Consider the following 25,237-nt stretch of genomic DNA (forward strand, 5'->3'; position numbering starts at 1 on the left):
CTCCGTGTCCTTTCGCATGTATATAGGCACCACGGAGCCTCCCTTCCCATAAGTGTACAATTCCTTGAAATCCGGAAACAAACCCTAACGCCCTATCCATAATCGTATATCATAAGAATCATAATCGTAGCAACCTACTGCTCCTTGTGATCTCCACCCGAGAATCCGAACCCTCAACCGCTCAGACCACTCTTGCTTAACCAGAAGCACAAGCAGTAGGAGGGCAATACCCATGATTACAAGTGAAACTGCAAAGACCCAAGTAGCTATCATCCTCACCGGGTAATGGTCTTCCCGGTGGACTGTTGGCTGGAGGTGCTTGGATAGGTGTATCTGCATACTTGGTACATGTACATGGCCCTGGGGGACAATAAGAATACATGCAACTGAATTCACATAGACCAAGATAATTTCCGGGCCCAGTTCCTTCGACACAATATTTGGTTCCGGTTGGAGCTGGTGGTGGTGCGCTCGTCTTCGTTGTGGTGGTGGAGGTGGAAATGGTAGAAGTTATAATTGTTGTGGGGGCTGGTGCAGGAGCAGGGGATGAGATGGGAGAGCCGTCCTTGTTATAAGTACAAGCTGTAGGTGGACAATAACCGTGGTTACAAGTGAAATCGCACAAACCGGAGTAGGCTGAAGGATCTTCGCCAGCGAGAGGATAGCCAGGTGTGTTAGTCACTGGAGGAGCGACATTGCCAGTTGCAGCGTAGCTAGTGCATTTACATGGAGATGGGCAGTAACCGAAATTGCATGAGAATTGACACAAGCCGATGAAATTTTCAGCTCCGATTCCCGCGACGCATGTCCCGGATGGGAGAGATGAGGTCGTGGAGCTTGTGCTATTGTTTGCATGTTAGATACCGAGGATCAATAAAAGAAATAGTAAGGAAAAACACTTACGTAGTTGTGGAAGGCTTAGTAGTGGTAGGTGGAGTCGTGACTGGGGGAGTAGTAGTAGGTGGACTAGTAGTTGGTGGCGCTGTAGTCGAAGGCTTGGTTGTAGTAGGTGGAACAGGAATTCCTCCACCAGGCGGTGTCGTTGTTGGCCTGATGAAACCAGTAGGCAATGATGGAGCTGCGCTACATGTACTAACATGAAGTCCAGCTGTCAAAGACGCCAATCCATCGTGAAGAAGCGGACCAGCTACATTATCTGGTACAGTTCCGACATATGCGTTGAAGTTATAAATACCACAAATGCAAACATCTGTGACGTCATGACGACTAACAGATTCCAATAAAATCTCAGTACCACGCTGAAGGAAGAATTGTTGCTTGCCGACTTGCATATCGACTTGGTACGCTGAAGCTCCAGCTGGTGCATTGAACTGTTGAACATTATCTCCGGACATTACTGTAACAATTCCTGGCTCTGTAAGCATCGCAACGACAAATACTGAGTCCTGCATGTCTTCCCAGCCGTTTGGTCGACCCTGAAAGTAGTTTCCACTAGCATTATTAGCAGGTACCATCGTGGTATCTGTAGCATCGCAATCAAGAGTTCGTAGATTGGGTCGATACCAATAAATAAGTTGGTCGGAGGTGATGTACTTGTTTGGAGAAGAATCACCCGCGTGGTATGCAGCAATGTATGGCTTAGCCATATCTAACCAACCATCATGAGGCCTTCAATGTCAGTACTTATTAGTCTCGAAACAGGAAACCGTACTTACATATCGTTGACCCATTTTGAGTTCCCATCGTCGAAATGTAATGAATCTAGAGGACCAATATAGTGGGACTCGCCATAGTCATTCCAAGTCACAATCTCGATGTATTGTGGTCCAAGAGTCAGAATTTCGTTCCAACGATTAAACCATAAGAGGTCGGATGGGAAGATCCAGTTCTTGCTGTAAGGTACTTCCTTCAGAAATGTTAGTATCATGCTTGATTTTATCAATAGGGTAAACTTACTGGTCCAAAATGAGTGCTGAACCAAGGCGAAACCGCTAGCAATAATATTAACTTCTATTTCTCAAATAGAACTGACTATACATACGTGCGATATAGGGCTTTCCAGCTAGCGCTTCGATATAAGCCGCGTCACCGGCTTCAACAGTGACGTTATGACCAGGAGTAGGCGCCTTGTTGTTTCCATCATTGGGCCATCCCTAAAGAAGATTAGATTGGCTTCGAATGGGGAAGAGTAAGTACTCACCAGCCAATTTAAAGCACCGTCAATAGTTCCGAAGTTTGTTCCCATCTCTGGATGAAAGTTGGGAGCGAAGAAAATTGGAATACCCGCTCCAGCTCTTAACGCAGCAATATCAAGCTGATCACCAGCAAATGAGGAAGCAAATGCCTTGCCCTCAACGAAAAGTTGCGCTGGTAAAGCTGCATATCTTGCAATCATTTGTCCAATCTGTGTTGCCTGACTTGACGGATTCCACCAGTTAAAGTCAAAGGAAATAAAAACTTTCATCCCATTATTCGCGGCAGATTGATATGCAAAGGCGAGTTGAGTATCCGTATATGGGTCGACTCCAATATTGAGAGCAAAGGCATCGATACCGAGGGCCTTAGCACGCTGCATGTCCGAGTCGTAATCTTGAGGGCCAACACGTTCACCTACAATACCAATCTAAATCATATGTTAGTCAGCCAATAAGATAAGTAATGCCGCCCGACCAAGAAGAAGTCTCGAAGAGAACTTTGAACTCTACGTACCATGAAATGACAGAAGACAAGTCTGCCATTAGACGACTCTTTTGGCTCGAGAGAACATGCATGATGGGATGTTGGAGCTGCAATAGCAAAAGTTGCAGCGAATATCAGCAGAATCGCCTTCCAGAAATAATTGGCCGAGACCATCGTGTTTCTCAGTGCCGTTGAGTATTCTGAGTAAAGTTATGAAAAGATGTAATTTGGTGATTGACTTTGCTTGTTAGGAAGGTATGTTATGGGTGGAGTAGATGTATAATCGAATGGTGAGAAGGACAGGAGCAGCTCCTTTTGTAATCCAAATGTGTTCTCGCATAATGACGGCAATCTACATGAACCGAAATTGCAACTCCTCGGTGATTGTAGAGGTGTCCACGAGAGCACAGGGAGTTATTCACCATCATATTGAATCGACACGCTAAAGGTAGACATATCAGACGCTTCACCACCATTAGGTGAACTGATATGGTCATGAATTCTGTGTAGCACCGTGAATAATCTAACGAATAACCGACAGCACGCGACTTCTTTTCTTGCGCCATATAATAGGGTACTAAATAGCGAAAATGAAAGACTACATCGTATTCTTGGCATTTTAATCGATGTTAAACTTTGAAAAATTCAAACGCGCGTTTCCAGCACGAAGTCCTAGAATGCCACGGACCTCCAAAAAGAGCAGATGTTCTATGAAATCATAAAAAGTGGCAAGTTATGGACTAGAAGACAGAAGACGCATCATGTGTACCAACCGCGAGCACTCAATGAGACGGCTAGAACAGAAGTTGGGGTGGCTTTAAGCTTTTTCTATTAGCTAAACGATCGGAGAATTTCGTACATGAGGTCCCAGTCTCACGGGGAGATAACCTCCGAATAGCCATACCGTCAGCTTGTCGATATCAACATTAACCTTTGCACCTACATAAATAAGGGTACAGCTGCATAAAACATGGTACACTGAACACATTTACTACGCATCCCAATCTGAAATAATGTGGCTCTTCTGTGTGGCCATATATCAGCCTTGGCGAGATTCCCGCTGGGGAACCCGCTTCCAAGATTGTGGGGTGTGAAACACAGTGTTTATACGGGGAAATCATTCACAACATAATGTGATAGCTTCTAGAGTTGTATTCCTCGATGAATATCGCCAGCAAGGTCATCGGACTCAAGCAAGCCATCGAGGTGATGTTTTGACAAGAGAATGATGTCTCGGATGATCACAAGCTCAATTTTGACGGGCCGATTTAAAGTTTGAATTAGACTTCGGCAACACTTCAAACTGAGAGTATCAGAGACGTCATAGAATCTCGAATCGTATTTAAATCACGGTGGCTGCATCGAGTGTACTACAGTCCGACAACAAGCACCCAAAATACCGCTGATGAAACTTGGTACGTCGCATTTGTCGGGAGGCAGTGAAAAGCATAATATCGGGACCGGCGAATTAAAAGTTCCGAGAAGACGCATAGACCATCCGATTTTTCTCCCAGATGATCACGTGCATAGATGATGCCATGTGATCCACGAGCATTTATCATCTCCAAGTGTCGTCTCCCTTTGATAAGCATCTACATTTGCACAAGTTTGAAAACCTGCAGCCTTTCCTTTTTTTTTAAATCAAATACTGGAATACAACCAGGTACCCGAGGTCCCTCAGGTTGTTGTATTTATCCTCAGTGCACAAGCCTTAGTCACGTGTGCAAGCGTGATGACCATTGTCGTGAGCGTGCGCGGTAAGCGAATCCTTGTTTTTGGTGCTAGAGAGCCGCTCCGCATGATTCAATTTCACGTCAAGATAAGCTTGGCGAATCCCGATGCAGTAGGATGTCAGGCTGAATTCGAGAATACGAATGCCGATCATTGTATGAGCATGAGATTTAGCCACGTAGGGTTGCATATTTCAGGTACATGAGGACGTTGATCCAAGCAACTTCCACTTCAAGTACTCGAAGCTTACTCTGACTTGATCGCAATTCAGGCAGCAAATCCTACGGGTTAGATATCCGTCTTGGCTGTACTGAGCCTCATTTGACTTGTTGTCGGTTAAGGATTGAATAACGTCATTTCCAGGCAATGCTTCAATCTTGGTATGACATGAAGATGGAGATCACTGTCAATATGTAACAAATATAAAGTTGTTTGAAAATGTTTATATCTCTCCAGCAATATTGACGATGTATCCATATCTACCATTTATAACCGCACTCCTTGTGCCTCTCACTTGTGCTCAATCCGACTCTACAGCTAGCAGCGGAACGGGGTCGGGCCCCTCACAAAATGGCACCTACTTCGAACAGTACAATCAACAGCCCAACGCTACTGGCAGTGGCCATTTAGTCGGCGCCAACGCATCCGATACCCCCATGGTCCTATCATTTGTTAACTGGGATACACAAATAAACGTCACCGAAGTCCCGTGGACTGGCAATCAAACAGTGACGAACACGGTGATATCACTCAGCGCCTCAGACAATGATTTCCCCGCCAATTCCTCGTGGGAAACTTGCGTGGTCCTCTTCACAAATGTACCCAGGAACGTGACGGTGAAAGGTCAAGATGATACTGGAGACTGCACAGCCTTGTATTCCGACGATTGTATAAGTAATTTTACTGTTGCGGTTCAAGATGCGCGAGCGAAAGCTACCTCAAGGAATTCTACTGGTGCTTGTGGGGGTGTGTCGTTTGACGATATACCAAGTCAATGTGCAGGATCAATACTTCTTGGATCTGTTGCTCAAAGTATGTCTCACTCCCATTCTCAAATCATCAATGAAAGCTAATAAACTTGTAAAGACATCACATCAAATCAAACTGATGGTTCAGCATGGATGTATGAATCCAGCGATCCCCATGATTCGTCCAACTTAACCTTCTACGAGGAAGCGGTTACGAGAATTTGGCCAATGATGCTGATTCAAAGTCCGAGCGCTGATATCAATGGAGGGGCGGGGTTCACGCATGCTGAATTGAGTTGTCTGAGGGCGGAAAATGTAACTAGTGGGAGCAAAGAGGTTGATAGTGTTCCTGGAGCCGGAAATAGATTGGTTCCTGGTGGATGGGCATTATTGCTCGTGACGGGTGCTATGGGATTTTTGGTGTAAGCAGAAGCGGATCATGAAGTAAATCATAATGATTTTCAAGCTTTATAAATCACTTCAGCCACGACTGGGTCGATTAAGAAAAGAGTGGGTCTCTCCTAAAATGGTTCCCGCCACAAACACTGTTCAGGTGAATAATATTGTCTACCACACAGAACATTTACTCCAGAATCTTTGCAATATATTTTACAAACCTACCGCATCGCGAAAACTAGAACAAACTCATAGTATAGTATAGACGGAGCAGTGGTATTATTTGTCTTTACGATAAATTCTATCCTCGTACCCATGATGCTTCTTTCGCTGACTCAAATCAGAGCAACTCCTGACTTCCAGTTTCCTTCTAGGTTTTGAGGTACCGAACTTTTAAGAGGGTCTATGAAGGCATATGCATCATTTGTAACCCCGATGAGGTGTATCTGGCCTGTTAGAATCAGAGATAATAGCCGACATGGTCCAATCCACCATGCTTTTAATGACTTTCCTTATCATTCCGTTGACATTTTTTCACTGAAAAAAGAGAGAAAGAGAATGAAGACGATTAAATACTGCGTCTGAAGGATGCGTTTGAGGGAAATTTCTATTTTATATTTCTGGGTGGTGAATCGAAAAGTTTAGCTGTCTTTCATTTTGACACATTCTCTTCCGCATAAACACTGGAACACGTTTAAAACAGCTCAGCTAAAACTTTCAACTTTGTAGTCGGGCTATAACTTTTCCAGAGCTCAGATGTATCACATCCCTTCGCCCCAACTTACTTACAAATTGACTCGAATTGACCTTCATTCACGCAAGTGCCAGCCTAATAAGAATAATTCATTGTAATTTTTTCCAATACTGAGATACTTCACTTATCTTCGCAAATTCATTATACATCCTCATTTCTTCATATGGCCCCTCGATATAATACATCACAGTTCATGTAAGGATTTCTTCTGGTGTCCACGGGTGCGTATACACAAGATTAAACATAAAATCATGTATCCACGCCACAACAAAATTCGAAACAAACATTCTTTTTCGGAGTATCAATAAATTTTTGGAAGTATAGGAGACTATATGATACACAGTTATCTTTTGTAGTCTCAAGTTTGGCTTGCAATGATCATCACATCATATCAATGATTTTCGTGATCTAACTCACAATTTCTTGGATATATACACACAACCTATGCACTAATACTATAAAATGGGTCAATTACTGATTATGACAAGCATCCATTTGCTTCTGATCAAGCTTTGTCTGCAGCTGCCAATGTAGTACGTCAGTAATGTACTTCTAGTCGTCTTACAGATATAGTCGACAGAAGCAATACACACTTACTATTCATAAGCGAGGCGGAGCTTATGCCCCTGCCCTGCCATCGGGTCAGTGACGGCACACATATATTTACCCGGGAACCTGGTTGAAAATGACTTGAACACTAGACAGTAACAGAATCTTTAGAGAACGACCAATTTAAAAAGGTTTTGCGGCATTGTCGTCTAGCTTAAGTATATTGAAGAAACAAAAAAAATCCACTCTAATCAAACAGGTAATGCCACAAAAGAAGTCGGATCCCAAAAAGCTTCATACTAATCGTAATGATTTTCAACCATCATAACTTCGAGAAGAAAAATTAAACAGAGATAAAATCTCAACGGCAACATCTTCGCACCAAAATAAACCCCACATTGAATGACGCTAGCTCGAAATTCAACAACATGAAGAGAAAATAAGACTGACTAAGGGAAAATTGAGATCCAAAAAAAAAACGGAAATTGAGAGAGAAATTAATCGCTCGAGAGTCATGAAGCAAGATGAGAAACTCTAACTAGTTTTCCAAGCCGCAAAGAACCATCGGGTGAATACTAGTATTGCTATCACAGACGACTGGTGCTTCACCCGCATTGCCCTGGCAGAACACGGTCGGCTTACCTGGACAGAAAATATCACCCACAGCCGATCGGTCCCCCTTATAGTAGCAGCCAGCTCCTGCGCCTTGAGAGGGAAGAGCGAAACTTCCTTCAGGATATGTGATAGGATTTGGAAGAGGATCATGACTTATGATGTTTTGGTCTTGAGCAGAAACGAGTCCACTGGTTTGACATAAGTCCACGTGACTTGAGTTGATATCTATCAATTTGTTGACATACATGTGCCACAGGTTTCCGGTTGACTTCTTTTTATTGTCTATTTGATGCCAGAAATCCATTTAAAACATATTGATCGAAGTAGTGGTTTCAATAGCTGGTGTGGTTGTGGATGCAACATGACTTGATGGAACAGTAATTGTTGAAGAGCGAACAGGTGCGGCGGCAGAAGTAGTTCGTGGTGATGACGAGAGGGAAATAGATGGTTTACCACTATTACTACTCTTGGATACACTGACTTGAATTGTGCTAATAGATACGGAAGTTGCCCATAAGATAGTTGCTTCTGGTGCTTTGGACATGGAAGTTGACTCGATCATCACAGAAGAGATCCCCGTGGAGTTAGAGATGATGGTAGTTCCAGAGAGAATGAAGCTTGTAGAAAAATACTGACTGGTGAAAAGTCCTGACTTGGTGCCGGACAATGTTCCGGCTAGGAAAGTTACATTACCGATTGGGAACCCAGGCGATTTTGTATTAGGAGTGGCAGAAGTTGAGCTTATTGTGCGTGGAATAGAAGAGCTTGGCACAGTCAAATTTAATTCCATGGCTGTTGAAAGTATGCCGGAAATGGGAAATTTAGATAATGACGATTTGAAGGACAATATTGTATTGAATTCTAATTCTAGTTTTCGAAATAATTCAAAACAAATTATACTATTAAAGTCCTTAAATTCTAATCAATAATTCTATCTCTGTTATTTTTATCTCATTAATTCTTAAAAGGTTGTATACTAATTTTAAAACTTGTTAGTCTATAAATTTAGTAATGGTATAACGAAATGATAATGTTTCGCTTTGTTATATGCTAGTTGAGGTATTAATACATGGAATAATGACATTCGGGGGTTTTACCACAAAGTTTAACCCAGCCTCATCACGAGATAATCATAACTGTTGGAAGTTCAAGTGCCAGAATCAAGTGTTCAAGATTACTTACGGATTATTTTCAGTTACTCTACCTCTCCTTCTTTCTCAACCCGTTGTTAATTATTATTTTGATATCTTTTCCTCAAAACTCAAAATACTTCAAAACTATCTCTGATATGGCCAATCGAAGGCGTAGAAGTCAGGCGAGTCTCCTCCCACCGATTGAAAAATATGTCATAATGCCTATTTGTTTTGCCCTATGCGGCCCCCTCTGGCGATTGTGATCATCAGTCTCAACTGCTATGAATTCATAAAAACGACTGATTTCAACCCGGTGCACTATTACCATATAAGGGAAGAGAATATTCGACTTCGGGAGGAGAAAAGAATACGTGATGAAAGACTGGCAATCGTGGGTAGAGAATGGGATAAAAGTAGGGAAGGCAGGAGGGCAACAAAAGGCATTCCTGATGAATTACAAGGGCGAGATAGGCAAGATAGAATTGTTTGGGAAGGGGGAGTGAATCAGCAGGATGGTAGCTCGCTGTGCTCGTTGCCAAGAGAAGTGAGAGATATAATCTGGAAAGAGATTATGGGTGGATATTTGATTCATTTTATTTGGTTAAATGCATACAGGAGATTCGACATTTTTAGATGCAAAGGTGTGAATGGAAAATGTATCGGACCAGCCTGCCAGGAGATCAAGAAGGGCAAGGGAGTGAAAGACCACTGGGGAAATGTGGAACTTCTTGGTCATCTGTTGGTTTGTCGGAAGATGTAAGTTAATATCTGTCTTAGAATATTTTTAGACTGATTATTCGCAACAGGTATGAGGAGATGCTTCCACTTCTATATGGAAAAAATTATTTCCAATTCATCCATATTAGTAACGTTCTTCGATTTTCCCAGATGATTCCCCTTCAGCAAGTCTTCATGATTCAAAAAGCTCAATGGCTACAACCGAGGTAAGAATGCCCAATAGCCACCGTCTTTACTTTGAATAAGATACTAATCCCGATAGCATGTACCATAGAAATCCATCAGATCTTTGGCAAAATGACAATAAATACTCAGCGCTGCCGAAATGTAAAAGTATGGGCGAAGGATGATATTGCTTACGATGCTGGCAAAAGAAAGATTGGCAGAAGGATTACCTTGAAGCCTGCGCGCCTAGGCACACAAGATACAACGGGTTTGAGGAAGTATGCTATGCATGTTGGCCTCAAAATCCAGCGTCAAAAACCTGAAAATAAATCATGGTCTGTGTTGAACTCGAGAAAATCGTTTCAGGAATTAGATTCGATTAGCATGTACATATCTCGCCTCAGAGTATATCTAGGAAATTCTTAATATTGGCTCTTTATTATCAAATTCGGCAGATTGCTCTCACAGCTCCCAAAAAGTCATTTAATTACTCTTGTGCCCCTGAGATCCTATGATAGGGTCTATATAGATTTCACATCAGAAGTATGAAACCTATCCTACAATAGTTAGAATCTCTCCCCCCCTCCCAACAAAAACGAATGTTCAGAAAGAATATCATAATTTAATCATAGAATCTACCCTTCTCCTATAGAATCACCCGCCCCATAGAATCCACCCTTCTATTATAAGATCTAGCCTCATTGTAAAGTTTAATCTTCTTTCATAGACTCTATTCTTCCATCGTAAAATCCAACCTCATTACGCAATCTAGTCCAGGATGACTAAAATCTATTCTCCCTTTTATCATAGAACCTAAGGAGTACGAGAAAAATCTACCTTACCAAATAAATTTGCCCAACACCCTATCCATAGCACACTACCATCATAATCAACTCCATCCAATCAACTACAGTGCCGCTGGGTACCATGTGCTCTAATTACGATCAAGTTCCCATAAAACTGAGAATCAATTAGCGAATATGCATCACTTCTCCCACAATCACAAACAGAAAGCTCTTTTCGCACGTTTGAGACTTGATATTCAAGCATATGAAAAAGGCCTTAAACTTGTTCTCGGCTCACATCACTGAATGTGAATATTATGGCCATATGCAAATGAATTGTACAAGCCACTGTCCAAGCAACTGCCGCTTAGCTAGAATTGACAACGACAATAACATATCCACCCCAAATTGCTTGAGCTTGAATGTTTTTTGTTTCTGTAAGCAAAGCTAAAACTAATTGAAATATAAACACTTCGCATAAAGACCCAAATGCCAGTATTTCGCCATAAAATGCAAGACTGATCCTCCGTTCTCCGAGCCCATTCGTCTCTCACTTAGCTCTAGCTCTAAACTCAACATAAGGACCATCCTTCATACTCGTAAAACTATCTTTGAGCTGATATTCCTCTTTCCTCCGTCTGCTAACTTCCATATCTTCACTTCCCTCTCCGACCGTATATCCCTCTGCCATCCTCATCTCATACATAAACACCACTCTAGCCAAACTAGTCATGAGCTCAACATATGCTACACCCTTTCCAATACATCCTCTAGGACCGATGCTAAAAGGACAGAAAGCGCTTTGAGCGAGTGCTACCGAATCTTTTGTGACCTGCGGCAAAGAAGATGGAATCCAGCGTTCGGGGATGAAGGTAAAGGGAGATGGGTAGTAAGCTGGATTGTGGTGAATGGTGTAGTGAGGGGTTCCAACTACATAGCCGGCTGGAATATGGAGACCATCGATGTCGATGCCGCCCGGAAGAACTTCGCGGGGAAGAATGCCACCGACGGGTGGCGATAGACGCATTGATTCATCGACGACTGCTCGGAGGTATGCGCAACTATTGAGTGTAGGACTTGAATGGATTTCTTCGACATCAGAGAAGGTGGACATGATTTCTTTTGTAAGGATCTCCAATTTATCAGGATTGTGAACCAGGTAGAAGAAAGCAGCAGAAAGAGCCGTGGAAGTGGTATCAGATCCAGCAATAATGAGTAGATTACTCTCGCCCCAAAGCTCTGGTGTTGTAAATCCTTGTCCTGTCTCTGCATCACGAGCATTGAGAAGATAGTAAAAGAAATCCTTTCTGTCAGTATCAAGTCCGATCTTGGTTCTTTCGGCGGCTTGAGCTCTGCTGTACGCCATGTACTTCATTCTTTGTGCATAGATCTTTCGGAAGAGAATCTTGCTCAAGCCAACCGTCTTGATAATCGGATATGTACCAGTCTAATAAATTAGTAGTGTGCTTAGAGACATAGATTTGGTACTTACAATCAAGTGAGTATGAGCAGCGTTCCCAATAAGATCAATCACGTGACGATTTGAAGCATTTTCCAACATCTCGAATGCTTTGCCGAAACAAAGATCGCCCATAACGTCGAATGTCAAGTAGTTACACCAATCAGACATGTTTTGAGCAACACTCCATCCACCAGTCGACTTTTCTGCTGATGCTCTTGGTTGACCCAGATTGGTACAGAAAGTTCTGACATTGGCTAAAATGTACTTCTCCATAGTCTTAATGGCATTGTCTGAGAATGCATGGGACAGAACTCTTCTTTTCCTTGCATGACTTGCTTTATCGATGCTGCTGTGAGTGTTGAAAGTATCCTTGGTTGGAGGAAATACCGAGTAGAATTGAGACTTCTTGACATTTGACTTGTGGCCATAAATAGTTTTCAAAGCCGTGTTGGAATTGATTGAAAGGCTATCAGGGCCATATCGAAACACCGGACCTTGAAAATTAGCATCATTCAGCTCTTTGCACGAATAGAATTACTTACCATATTTCTCATGGCATCTGTAGAACTCGAGATGCCTGTCGCCTTTCCATGCGTGGTATACTGAGTACCAATCCGTAATCTTAGCCAAGAATGGACCAGGATATTTCGCGAGAGGATGAAATGTCAGACGATAAATCGTGAGAATGGTGAGCTGCGATGCGGTCAGCTTGAATTACTTGCATCATGCAAGGGAAACTTACGTATACCGCAGAGATCGTTGTTGCAAATGCTAGAGCCCAAAAAGTTCCGCTTAGGACAAAAGACGTCGACGGAAGTTCCATCATAGCTGCGAAAGCGTGTTGATGTACAGAATAATAACTCTCAGAGTTGTCGTAATCGTAACTTGAGTATTACTCACATGCAGCTATGGCAATGCTTTCTTTATAGATCACGAGATGTGCTCAATTGATTTAAGTGCATTCACTGTATTGATCTCATGCATTCATCAACTATGATTCTGCGTATGATTGATGCTCAGTGTTTGTGAAGAATCAAGAAATAATCATGTAGCAATCATGAAGAAAGAAACATTATGAGGTGTACAAATCTACATTAGAAGGTAGCACAATAATCGACACTGCACGGAACCTTCCCGGCTGAGGCACCACTAATGTATGGTTCACGCGTAATTTCTCTTGGTCTGTCCGACGATAGCCGAGAAACATATCAAACGATCTTAACAAAGGGACATGAAACTACTGCACCCACAATCCACGAACACGGATTCCTCCCGCACGTTGAGGTTTGATGCCGTAATTGCTTAGTACAAAGCCGAAGGAAACCTTGAACTGCCATAATGCGGGGATCCTGTGGCTGTCTTACGTAGAAGGTGCAGGTGCGAATGTGTCCTGCGAATTGGTAATAGGGAGAAGCTAGTCTCATTGTAGTTGCCTTTATGAAAATCCATTAGCCGGCAAACCTTCGGAAGAGAGAATATCAGCCTCAAGCAACCAAAAAATATACGAGAGATTGGAAATTGCTGGATGAGGTTTGGAACAAAAGAGTTGTGGGGAAAATTGTCGAATATATTTTCTCTGCGGGGGATCAAATTAGTCAGCGACAATTCCTTCCCATGTTGTGGAGAGCGAGGATCCTCCACAATGGCGCTACCCCATAGGGATTTCACATCAAGATAATTTCCGATCGAAAGACAAGCCCGACAGCCCTAGGACCAATTTCAGAAGGATTCAGCGACGATATAAAAATATCAAAGCGTCGCTAGCATATATTATAAAATTACGCTTGCTCCCCGGACTCTCTCCCACACCTCGTTAACGCCCCTTCATTTCAAATGAGCCGATGATTTTCTAGAAAACCACAACATATGTTTCAAAACGTGTCAAAATTCATTAGAACACAACGACTACAAAAGAAACATTTTGTTGCACGTCTGCGACAGCTGTCAAATACTCAAAAGTGGATTTTAGTGGGTAGATTTGTCGTTTGTTGCACATCTATGACAGCTGTCAGACGTGTCAATTGTAGAGTGGGGTTTCGCAGGTGGTAATTGAAGCTATCCAAAAAATTAGCATTTGTCGCAAAATTATTAAAATCTCACAACCAAGCGATGAAGGAGAGTTCCAATGGCTAATCGTAGTAAATAGGCTTTGATTGTATTCTTAAAGTTCCATTTCATACCGCAACAACGGTGTCTAGTCTATCCCAATATTTCCAAACCCCAAACACCTCATCAATCATCCATCGTATATAATTCTTTATGGTAGGCAATAACCACCATCACAAATGATATCAGTTCCAGTGCAGTAGCTTGAAGCATCACTGGCGAGGAAAAGGAATGCACCCTTCAACTCATGAGCCTCTCCTTCTCTTCCCATAGGAATCTTATCCTTCCAAGTAGCCTTTGTTTCAGGTGGACAGAATTCGGAGATCTCAGTTGCAATATAACCAGGGGACACGGTATTGGAGCGCGCAAATCCAACCCATTCTACTGCGAGAGATTTACCTGTGATTCAATTAGCATTTCGTAAGTAGGATATTGGAACGTATACGAACATAAATGGATGACACCGGCCTTTGCAGCGTTGTATGCAGCTTGCAACTGGGGAATATTGACAATGTGGCCACTCATACTTGCGGTTGCCACAAAGCTTCCATACTTGAATCCTTCCAATTTCTTTCCGTCAATAGTAGTACCCTCTTTCTTTTGTCTGCGCCAATGCTGACCTGCAGCACGAGCACAGTAGAATGTTCCATCTAAATCTGTCGTTACAACCTTCTTGTAATGATCCAATTCTCCGTCAAGGGCAGGACCTTGAATCCATGGAATTCCAGAGTTTGCGATAAAGATATCGAGACGACCATTGAGATCAGTCACGGCAGTGTTAACAGCCTGTTCGACAGATTCGTATGAGGTAACATTAACTTGATATGCTTTGCCTATTTGTTCGCATGGCGGTTAGCAATAGTCGCGACATGGACCTGGCTGATATCAGTAAGTGCGAGTACTTACAAGTAACACCATATTCCTTTTCAATTTTCTCCGCCTCTTGAATAGCTTTCTTGTTGCTATTGTACCAGATAGCGACATTAGCTCCAGCTTCAGCGAGCGCATGCGCAACGGCGAGTCCGATACCTGCGCCTGCACCAGACACGATGGCAGTTCGTCCTTTCAGTGAAAACATGGGCAGCACCTTAGATGTATAGGTGGGAGCCTCAGTGAGGTTGTGCTTAAACTTTCCATCATTCATTGCTTCGCCGGCCATTTTTGCGATTTGACGTGTTTATAGTTTGAGAAAAAAAGTGAAGGGTGGTGATTTTTACTGAGGAGCAGAGTTGATGAGATGAGCTTGTGTTCTGGGAGCGAACAAAGGTGGCAGATACAGAAGTAGATATGGAGGAAGCTGTTCGCATGCGTGGATAGTGGGGTCGCACGGTAGACATGTCGTCCTAGCATGTGCCATCTTAACAAGGAAGATTGTCAGGGCATGAGTGGAGCGATCGTGCGAGATATATGCATTGTAAGGTGTGTTGACCAATTATCACGCAGCTGAAAGTGGGAGGAGGGGTAGTAAATGCCGCGTTTGTCCGTCACAGTACACTAGTAGACAGTAGTTGATACATCCCGCCATTCTGAAAGGTGTCTTCATCGAAAAACAGCTTTCGCGGATGACCTCAATCTGGAGATTCCGCCGACAGAGGTGGTTGAAAGAGCGATGTTGATGTCATGTTTGTTAATAAGAACAAATGATGGGAATTCTTCGGTGTTTTTACCCCTGAGGCTAACCCCACATTGCCGTTTTTACATTTCTCTTCAAGGTTAGCGTAATTTTGGGATCATGCATTTAATTCTCCGCACATTATCATTTCTTCGTATCACGACCAAATTCGGTTATAATTTTGTCTCTAGGTCTGGAAGAAGCAGGTGTGAAGAAATTTTCGCATCCCATCGATTAGCTCAGGACCTCATATTCTGCCTGTAACATCCGGTCGTTGCAGCCAGGTAACGCGACACACACAGCTTATCAGTCGAAGCATCGTAAAACCTTTGATACTTGCTGACGACCTAAAAGTATTTGGGGTAGACAGAAAATACCAAAAAGGAATTGATAATACTCGCGATGTAGAATGAGAGGAAATGGAAGAAGAAGAGGATAAAATGTAGTATGGTTAATGCATGCTACTCAAGTGAGAGTTTTGCTTCTGCGTCAGTACCAACAGTTGGATGGTACTTTGTGAAGAAGTACTACAGAGACTGGCAACGCTTAGCTTGGAAACATGTGGCGTAGTGCATCTACAATCGTTTGTCAAGGTTTTATCTGCCCGGTAGTCCGATATCAGTATAGAAGCTCTAGCATTTCTACTTGTAGCTATACCGCACTCGATAAATGTAAGGCACAGCGCATGGAGCCACATCGTAGTGCGTTTCTTTGCGTTGATAGCATCCGTTAAAGAGTCTACAGAATATACACAACAAAATGGTTCCATGAAGCGAGAGGAGATGCTACCGGAACTTTGGTCCTGAAAATAGTCCTAGTAACGTGGACTGGTAGAACAAAATCACGGAGGGGGATATTCTTCATTAACCCAATCTCACAAAAATGCGACTTGGTCACCCTTCTTACAATATGTGAAGTTAAAAGCCTAGGAGTCCTTGAACGTGCTCGGGCTACTTATTACGATCACTGTAAGTGATCGAATGGCCACTATAGGATTCGTCAACGAGTAACGCAAGGGTGAAATTACTGCCATGCGAAACTTCCCAAGATAGGAAACAAAGCTCCTTTTACCCTGTCAACACAAATAGAAAGAAATCATTCTAGAGAATATCGAGAAACACTCGAAACATTCCAATGATCATAAGGGCTGGATAAAATATAGCCATGCTGATATATCGTGTCTTTCTAATCCCATTAATATCGAGGCCTACAGAAGTGTTGAACGTTTCTCTACGAAAGTCTACGTGGGATAAAATTGAGATTTGAATTCTTAGGCTGGAGTCTTGAAACACTGATTATTTTGCATTCAACTCACTGTATTTATGCTACATACTCATTATCTTTAATGATGATGGTGCTCTTTCAAACTTGCTACTTGCATCGCTCTACACTGTGGTCATTTTTCTCTAAATTTTGCAGATCTACTAATGTAATAAGACTCTCCTTAAAATGTAACTGATTAACCGAAGTCACTCTCTCACACAATCTTTCAACACTTCCACCACATCACGAATGAGCAATCAGGTGATACTTCTAGATTCCGCTGTACATCGTAGACAAAAATCTAGAATGTGACCCACACCCCCATCTGCCCCGCGACCCCACACCCATGAAACCACATCAGACTTACTCAAACAAGAAGCTCCGACGCCGCCTCAAGGCCGCTCCGCCCTACCATCAGCCATCCGAGGAACTGTCTGCTCCGCCCCGGAAAGCCACGTCATATCCGAGCACTATACACCGCTGAATAGAAACTATTTTCGATATTACGGCCCGAATACATTCACATAATCCCGCATAGCGTACATTTGTTTCGTGATCTATAACCATTTGAGCTCCCATATCCTCTAGCATGCCTTATTTCTATGCTCTGAACCCCTGAACATCTTTCCTTCCGCTCAGATTGTTCGGACAACCTTTGATCTCATGTTGAGAGAAATTGCAGCCTTGCGAGGCAATGAGCGATTGATCATAACATGTTCTTCCCCATTTCATCATACAACAATCTATCCTGATCACGTTCAATCCACGCTGATTCTCTGCCTTTCGGATGCACAAAGCGCTTCATCTTTGTGTACACTATCGGGAAGAATTCTGATATATCCTCTAAACGCATCCCCTGATACATCAATTTAACTTTCTACGCTTTACAAATAAATGCAATGGATCAATCTCACGTAGCTATGATGCTTGAAGTGATACTAAATAATAGAGTTTGATAACATTCTAGAAACCATTCGACAGCCACCAAGGAGGCCAGAAACTACGGCGCAGTCCTGTGATCCCCACCTGTTGCTTTTGCAACCGAGTCGTTTATTAGCATCTTGTACCGACTTGTGAAGTAAGTTCCATAGTCACTTCGGTATTTTCGAGCCGACTGTCATCCAAATCAAGGTACAAATGAAATCCTTTGCACTCGCGTCGAGAAACGCTTTCTAAGAGATTCAAGTTTCAGATTGAGGTTCTCCCTTCACGACATTCCGCACTCTGTGATGTTCTCGGCTGCGAGGCATGCAAAGTGTCATGGAGATGAGGGGCAGTGACGGCGGCCCGAAATGAACGTTACTTGGACATAGGTAAAGGTGCTTCGCTGATATGCATATTTCTCTTAAGTTTCCATGGACCTACCGGCATTTTCCCGTCAGAATAGAGTTACCAACAGATTTTGACTAACAAAGCGTTTATTCGCATGCCCAGGGTCATCGAATGATTTATGATACACAAAAACCTGCGGTCTGAGCGAAGCTGATCTCATACTCGAACACGTGTCGTGGCAACTTACCTCTTGAACATAGCGAACGTTCGGTCGAGCTTAGACGAGGAAAACAGATGCTCTTGAGTCTTGCATAGCATATTCTACTCAGCACTTTCCCAGATGGCGCAACTTATAAAGATGAAATACGGTAAGTGACAGTATGAAAGCGTACAAGGAGACACAAGTTCATTGAATAGCTGTCTCCCAATAACTTTGTAGCAATGTGATTTTGGTGATGGATAGTAGTGATGACCATGACCTCATTTCTACACTAGAAACAAATCCCTAAACAATCTGCGCCCAAGTTCATTGAGAGATCATCTGTTCTGCTGACATACCATCATCTCCTAGCACTTTAGCCTTCTGCAAAGTAGCCACAGTCTTCTGGATAACTGCTACATCCACGTTCTTTGTGACACTTGCAAATCTGACCGTCTTCAACCATTCATTTGCATCCTCCTCGCTGTAATCTAAAGAAGTGCTGATATATTTCACCGCCTCCGCCTGGTTCTTCTCGAAATATCTAATTCCCTTGTCGATTTTCTCAAACAAATCGCCCAACCTCTTGTCTTCCGTGTTTTGAAGGACTTTTGTGCTGGCGACAATTTTCCAACTGCTCCATGGTGTATATATTTCCCCGATACGCTTGATCTCTCCATTATCGTAGTATCGTTTGGAGGTAAAATGTTCCCACATGAAGAAATCCACTGTACTGTCGTTCACACCATTGCGTAATTTCTCGAACGTTTGTAAAGGAACGACCTCGAATGGTTCCTCTGACGTTTGATCTTCGTTGAGCCAACCTTGCTCATCTGCCAGAACAAATCCCATCACATAGCTACCACTCCCGATTCTTGAGACTCCAATTTTGCCGTTCTTCAGATGTGCGATGCTATTCAATGGTCTGTTTGCGCCGGTTGAGATTGCCCAGCCTATTTTAATTCAATCAATCTGCCTGTCTCACGCCTGTAATGTATGCGCCGGAGGAAAGGAAAGACATACACAATGGTGTTTCAACATAAGTCCCGACAATTCTATATCCTCCATCTCCTTCCACATCAGATTTTCCCAATCCAGCTACCCAACCTTCAGTGAGACCAATACCTACATCGATTTCTCCCGAACGTATAGATGTAATCATATGCCCAGTGCCGGATGGGAATGGGATCAATTCGGCTTCAAGACCGAAATGCTTCTGCGCAAAGTGAAGAGGGGTAGAGAAGTGCTCAGGGACATATCCAATCTTAAGAGGAGTTTGAGTTGCAGACATGATTGGGAGCTATTTCCGGTCGTAAGTTTATTCGGGTATAATGAATATCTCTTGATGAAGCCTCGATTAATAAGTAGCTATATAGTGAAGTGAGAGAGAATAGTAAATGAGCTCAAGGCGGATTTCGAACGGGTATTCACCGGCATGGCGGGGTAAGTTATAGTGATCATTGCGACGCTAGAAGTTTCAGGTCTCGATTTTAGCGTGATTTTTCAGCCACACCTCCGGACCGCCACAACCTTTCATTGTCTCCGGGGATCCCAACCATCTTCGACCTGTACCTTATCTCCCCACGATTTAATACAACAACCTAATCAATATGGCTTCAGCTACTGCACAGCGTCGTCTTCTCCAGGAATATCGCGCCCTAACAAATAATCCACCAGACGGTATTACTGCAGGTCCGGTGACAGAAGATGACTTACTTTGCTGGGAGGCTTTAATAGAAGGACCTGAGGGTACACCATTCGAAGGGGGTGTGTTCGCTGCCGAGTTACAGTTTCCCAAAGACTATCCACTTTCACCGCCGAGTATGAGGTTTCTTGGGGAAGTTTGGCATCCTAATGGTTGGTTCTCCTTCATTTTTTTCTGTACCCCGACATTAAAGATGTGGAACACATTGTAGCTTGGAGAGTGCAATACTAATCCGCGCTATTATTAGTCTACCCCAGCGGTCTTGTCTGTATATCTATTCTTCATCCGGCTGGAGACGATCCAAACCACTATGAACATGCATCGGAGCGATGGTCACCTATACAAAGTGTCGAGAAAATCTTAATAAGTGTGATGAGTATGTTAGCGGAACCAAATGATGAGAGTCCGGCAAACGTGGAAGCTGCCAAGCAATGGAGAGAAAATAGGGCGGAATACGAACAGAAGGTCCGCGACGGGTGCAGGAGAATGCTAGGATTGTAAGACCGTCTGTGGATGAGGTCTTGAATTCTATATTCATTGATTTGGAAGAGGCCGGGCTATATATACTCGTCCCTGTAATGATGCACAGGTCACTTAGGGGAGATGCTTTACTTCCTGAGGTCACTCTCGCAATCGCATGGCTTACGAGATGAGACTAGGGTCGAACAACATATAAAGAATACTTATTAACAAGGGAAGGAAGTTTTGGAAGCGTATCGAATTACATATTATTCGGTACTAGGTGACAGGTCATAAATGCGGGGTACACATCATGGAAATATGAGCATCATGAGGGTTAATTAGAAGCATTATCATGAGCTTGAGAAATGTTATACGCCTCTAATTGTTCAGATATTTCAGGTGAAGAATATTATGTAGCCCATTACACACGTTTTTTCTTAACACATTCCCGAGCATGATTATTTGTACTTTAGCTATAACCATTGCCAAGTCTCAGAAGTCGTCCTCCTTTCGCTGGGTCTCGTGTCCCGATGAGCGAACAGCCTCAAAAACGCGCCGACGGGTAGGTGACTAGATGCAAGTGAGCGTCGAAAATGGAACCAGGCGGGCCAGGGAGAGAACAACTACTGGCTAGGTAGCTACTATAATCACGCTTGCTAATTCAAAAGCAGGAATACAAGGCGCAGTCAGAATCAAAGGAAAATCTGGAGACAAATCAAGAGTGGTTGAGTAAAATACTAGAGGAAGAGGCGCAGGAATTGTTCTGTAAAGATGCAACTTAGAGTGTAACCTGTTTAGGTCTAATGAATCTCAGTGTATGTCTGGATTTATGGCCAGGTTTCGCTAGAAGGGGGGTTACATTGGCACCCAACTCTGCCGGACACTTGACGTGTTCTTCAATCTATACCGAATTGATACCAGCGACAACCAATCGAAAAGTCTTATCTGAACTTCACTGTGGCTTAGCTATGCGAGTCAAACCCAACATGTCCGCAAAATTTGCCTCAGCCATGTTCTATTGATTGATGTATACAAGATGTATATATTTCTCACCATTCCATTCTCCGCATGATGTCGTGTATCGATCGACATCGACATGAGCTTTGGTTTTGGTATAGGCGACGTCCTCGCGGTGATAAAACTTGCCAAGAAAATACGAAAAGATTTCGCCGATGCTCCAAGTCAATTTAAGGATATCTCGCTCGAGTAAATAGATCTCATTACGATTTGAATTACAAAAGCTTACTGGAATCTGCAGGGTGCGAAGTCTCTCCATTGTACTTCAGGATATCGAAGATGAGCTATCATTGCCAGACCTCAATGCCAAGCAGAAGAGCGAACTCTCAGAAATCATTGTCGGTTGTCGAGATGTTCTTGAGAAGTTGCAACGATCGTTGAGCACATATGGCGAATTTAAATCCGACTCTAGAGGTGTAGGCTATAAGGCGAAAAGAATTTGGAAACGGTTTCAGTGGGAGCCTGACGACATCAAAGAACTTCGAAGTCGTGTTACAACAAATGTTACTTTTTTGAATGCATTTCGAGGGAAATATACCAAGTAATTACTTCCTTCGTGTTTGAATCTCCGACTAATACAGTCTAGTGAAACACTACACGAGATAAAGAACAGCGCAGACCAATTTCACGAGCGACAAGATGATCGGGAACTCAACAAGGAATCTTTAGCGATGTTGAATTGGCTTACCCCTATCAACCATGCATCTCAACAGCATGATTGTATCATACAACGGCAAGCAGATACAGGACGATGGCTTCTAGATTCGCCAGTATTCATAGAATGGGTAAATTCTGATAAGCAGAAATTGTTCTGTCCCGGTATCCCTGGTGCAGGCAAAACGATACTCACATCAATTGTTGTTGAAGAACTCATTAACCGCTTCCGCAACGACAAAGGTATTGGAATTGCGTACTTTTATTGCAACTTCCGACGGCAACATAACCAAAAGATTGATGACTTGCTATTAAGCCTTCTCAAGCAGCTCTCCGGATACCAGCCTTCACTACCAGGTGCAGTGAAAGATATGTTTGATCTACACTCACCCAGGCAGAATCGCCCGTCGACAAAGGAAATTTCTAGTGCTCTCAAGTCTGTGATCGATTCATATTCCAAGGTTTTTATTGTTGTCGATGCTCTCGATGAATGTCAAATGGCCGATGGTTGCCGAATGGAGTTTCTATCAGAAGTTTTCCATCTTCACGAAACATGCCAACTAAGTCTTTTCGCAACCTCGAGGCATATTCCCAACATCGAAGAAAGGTTTGATAGCTCTATGCAGTTGGAAATTCGAGCCAGCAATAAAGATGTGGAGAGATACTTAGATGGTCGCATTTCGCAGTTACCTGGATATGTACGCAAGAGCATGGACTTACAAAATGAAGTCAAGACTGCTATCATTAAAGCAGTTGAGGGAATGTATGTAACTCATCTCAACCCTAGCGGATAGTGCTTACCTATATACATTCAAGGTTTCTGCTTGCTCGGCTTAATTTTGATTCGTTAAAAGCAAAAAAGTCACCAAAAGTTTTGCGGAAAGCGCTGAAAAATCTCCCGACTGGATCTGACGCATACGATCATGCATACAAAGATGCCATGGAAAGAATTGAAGGCCAACTGGATGATGAGAAAGAACTGGCGAAGCAGGTTCTTTCATGGATTACTTGTGCAAAAAGGCCTCTCACAACAGCAGAACTTCAAGAAGCTATTGCAGTGGAGATCAACGAGTCAAAGCTTGACGAAACAAATTTTTCTGAAATTAGCACAATGATTTCTGTGTGTGCTGGATTGGTAGTTGTTGATGATAAAAGTAAAATAATCCGCTTGGTTCATTATACTACACAAGAATACTTCGAGCGAACACGAGACCGTTGGTTTCCTGATGCAGAAACCTTTATTACCACAATTTGCGTTACATATCTTTCATTCGAAACCTTCAATACCGGTTTTTGTCTGACGTACAGAGACCTCGTGAAGCGGGTACAGTCTAATAAACTGTTCACGTACGCCGCACGATTTTGGGGGCTTCACGCTGGCAAGTCTTTAATGTTAGAAAAGACATTAAAGCAAGCGCTTTTGAAATTTCTCGAAAACCAAACAAAGGTTGATGCATCATGGCAGTTAATTACTTTTTATAGTCTACGGGAATTAAATGCCGACCAGGGCTCGAGTCCCGTGTTTTCATGCTTTCTCTTCGGCCGGTACTTGATCAGAGGATTGACAGGAATGCATATGACAGCGTTGTTTGGACTCGAAACTGTTATACAACTGTTGCTTTATTCAGGCAAACTCGAAGTCGATTCAAGGGACTCGCTAAGCCAGGAATGGCATGTTAGTCCTGATCCCAATATTGTTAATCAGGGTCGAACGCCACTCTCTTATGCGGCGCAAAATGGGAACGAGAAAGTATTGAAACTCTTGATTGATACAGGCAAAGTCGAAATCAATTCTAGAGATCAATTCGATAAGACGCCATTTCTTTATGCAGTTGAGAACGGGCACAAGAAGGTGGTAAAGCTTTTGCTTGATACAGGCAAAGCTGATGTCAATCCCAAAGATTTCAAAGGTTGGACATCTTTCCGTCAGGCGGCTGCATCCGGGAACGAGGATGTGGTAAAGCTTTTGCTTGACACAGGCAAAGTCGAGATCGATACAATCGATAAATTTCACCAAACACCACTATTAGGTGCTGTTCGCAACGGACATGAATCAATAGTGAAGCTGTTACTTAGTACAGGTGCGGTAAACATCAATCAAAGTAATTACGAGCATCTAACGGCAATCTCAATATCGATTCAATTGTTATCAATGATGATGATAGTAGCCGCCGGAATCGAATCTTGTATGCTGCCGAAGAAGGCTCTAAATCTATAGCAAGACTCTCATTGAGTACAGGGAAAGTTTATATCAATTGCCTGGATTTTTCTGGAATGCAGATATTCTGGTGGGTAGCTTGTTGGGGTCACGAGCCAATTCTAAAGCAACTGCTCAATACAGGTTTCAACTTGCCAATTACACAACCAGGGCCTGTGGAGTCTGGTGGAATGACGAGAGGATGTTGAAACTCCTAATCACGAGATACGCTGATGTGAAGATTGACCTTCATCCTGCAACTGAAGAGGTTATCGGAAAACGATGGCCAGCGGTCTTGGAAGGCTCTGGAGGAAATTGGAATGAACAGTTGGAGAGCGCTATCTGTGAGTTCATGGCATTAAAAAGTAGTATGGGCATGCAATGATAGCCAGCGCTGGCTGGAGATACCGTTTGTTTTGTCGTCTCAAGAAGTTCATATTTTTGTGTTTAATTCATCATGGCTGTTTTTTTATACAAAAATACTGAGGATTATTGCGAGATGACGATAGTATGATACGGTAGGCTTTCTACTACATTTAATCACTCCTCTCGATCCTCTTTCCGTTCAACGAGCAGGCGGCATTTTGCTTGCAGTTAAGCTAAGACATCTACTACAAGCTTGAATCGGCAAACTACTCGTGAATGTGTGAGCTGATGTGGTCGTGTCTGGAATCTTAGCTAGTACTATTCCGCGCATTTCGAGAATCCCATGGGATTATAGCATCTACCATGAAAGCTCCCGTCGCAGAGATCGAATGCCAAAGTCAAACAAATTTGAATAAGGGACGCAATAAGGTGCATGGAGGATAAATTG

General features: G+C 42.9%; 9 protein-coding genes across 9 annotated transcripts; 3 read left to right on the forward strand and 6 right to left on the reverse strand.

Annotated features, from left to right (window-relative positions):
- Positions 1–196: 196 nt before the first annotated feature.
- Bfra_002228 (putative alpha glucanase protein) lies at positions 197–2,814 on the reverse strand (the record flags this gene model as incomplete). The annotated part of the gene is made up of 7 exons (XM_037332650.1): positions 197–842; positions 904–1,629; positions 1,677–1,867; positions 1,918–1,952; positions 2,003–2,114; positions 2,162–2,584; positions 2,671–2,814. 7 exons carry the CDS (start codon positions 2,812–2,814, stop codon positions 197–199), a joined length of 2,277 nt encoding a protein of 758 aa, XP_037194778.1.
- A 2,024-nt stretch (positions 2,815–4,838) lies between these two features.
- On the forward strand, positions 4,839–5,765 carry Bfra_002229 (uncharacterized protein; the record flags this gene model as incomplete). The annotated part of the gene is made up of 2 exons (XM_037332651.1): positions 4,839–5,403; positions 5,458–5,765. The coding sequence occupies 2 exons, from the start codon at positions 4,839–4,841 to the stop codon at positions 5,763–5,765; spliced, it is 873 nt and encodes a 290-aa protein (XP_037194779.1).
- Positions 5,766–7,576: 1,811 nt separating this feature from the next.
- On the reverse strand, positions 7,577–7,900 carry Bfra_002230 (uncharacterized protein; the record flags this gene model as incomplete). Its single annotated transcript, XM_037332652.1, has 1 exon — positions 7,577–7,900. One exon carries the CDS (start codon positions 7,898–7,900, stop codon positions 7,577–7,579), a length of 324 nt encoding a protein of 107 aa, XP_037194780.1.
- Positions 7,901–7,957: 57 nt separating this feature from the next.
- Positions 7,958–8,443, reverse strand: Bfra_002231 (uncharacterized protein; the record flags this gene model as incomplete). The annotated part of the gene is made up of 1 exon (XM_037332653.1): positions 7,958–8,443. The coding sequence occupies one exon, from the start codon at positions 8,441–8,443 to the stop codon at positions 7,958–7,960; it is 486 nt and encodes a 161-aa protein (XP_037194781.1).
- A 581-nt stretch (positions 8,444–9,024) lies between these two features.
- On the forward strand, positions 9,025–10,115 carry Bfra_002232 (uncharacterized protein; the record flags this gene model as incomplete). Its single annotated transcript, XM_037332654.1, has 3 exons — positions 9,025–9,542; positions 9,593–9,656; positions 9,840–10,115. 3 exons carry the CDS (start codon positions 9,025–9,027, stop codon positions 10,113–10,115), a joined length of 858 nt encoding a protein of 285 aa, XP_037194782.1.
- Positions 10,116–11,024: 909 nt separating this feature from the next.
- On the reverse strand, positions 11,025–12,762 carry Bfra_002233 (putative cytochrome p450 family protein; the record flags this gene model as incomplete). Its single annotated transcript, XM_037332655.1, has 4 exons — positions 11,025–11,921; positions 11,967–12,430; positions 12,479–12,629; positions 12,679–12,762. 4 exons carry the CDS (start codon positions 12,760–12,762, stop codon positions 11,025–11,027), a joined length of 1,596 nt encoding a protein of 531 aa, XP_037194783.1.
- Positions 12,763–14,193: 1,431 nt separating this feature from the next.
- Bfra_002234 (putative sorbitol utilization protein sou2 protein) lies at positions 14,194–15,201 on the reverse strand (the record flags this gene model as incomplete). The annotated part of the gene is made up of 3 exons (XM_037332656.1): positions 14,194–14,441; positions 14,492–14,875; positions 14,949–15,201. 3 exons carry the CDS (start codon positions 15,199–15,201, stop codon positions 14,194–14,196), a joined length of 885 nt encoding a protein of 294 aa, XP_037194784.1.
- A 3,514-nt stretch (positions 15,202–18,715) lies between these two features.
- On the reverse strand, positions 18,716–19,679 carry Bfra_002235 (putative uracil-dna glycosylase protein; the record flags this gene model as incomplete). Its single annotated transcript, XM_037332657.1, has 2 exons — positions 18,716–19,341; positions 19,412–19,679. The coding sequence occupies 2 exons, from the start codon at positions 19,677–19,679 to the stop codon at positions 18,716–18,718; spliced, it is 894 nt and encodes a 297-aa protein (XP_037194785.1).
- A 319-nt stretch (positions 19,680–19,998) lies between these two features.
- Bfra_002236 (putative nacht and ankyrin domain protein) lies at positions 19,999–24,808 on the forward strand (the record flags this gene model as incomplete). Its single annotated transcript, XM_037332658.1, has 9 exons — positions 19,999–20,245; positions 20,341–20,558; positions 21,227–21,320; positions 21,674–21,761; positions 21,814–22,113; positions 22,159–22,989; positions 23,043–24,412; positions 24,466–24,514; positions 24,568–24,808. 9 exons carry the CDS (start codon positions 19,999–20,001, stop codon positions 24,806–24,808), a joined length of 3,438 nt encoding a protein of 1,145 aa, XP_037194786.1.
- Between the last annotated feature and the right edge of the window lie 429 nt (positions 24,809–25,237).

This window comes from Botrytis fragariae, assembly GCF_013461495.1.
Source record: "Botrytis fragariae strain BVB16 chromosome Unknown tig00000012, whole genome shotgun sequence".
In the NCBI taxonomy this organism is placed as follows: Eukaryota; Fungi; Ascomycota; class Leotiomycetes; order Helotiales; family Sclerotiniaceae; genus Botrytis; species Botrytis fragariae.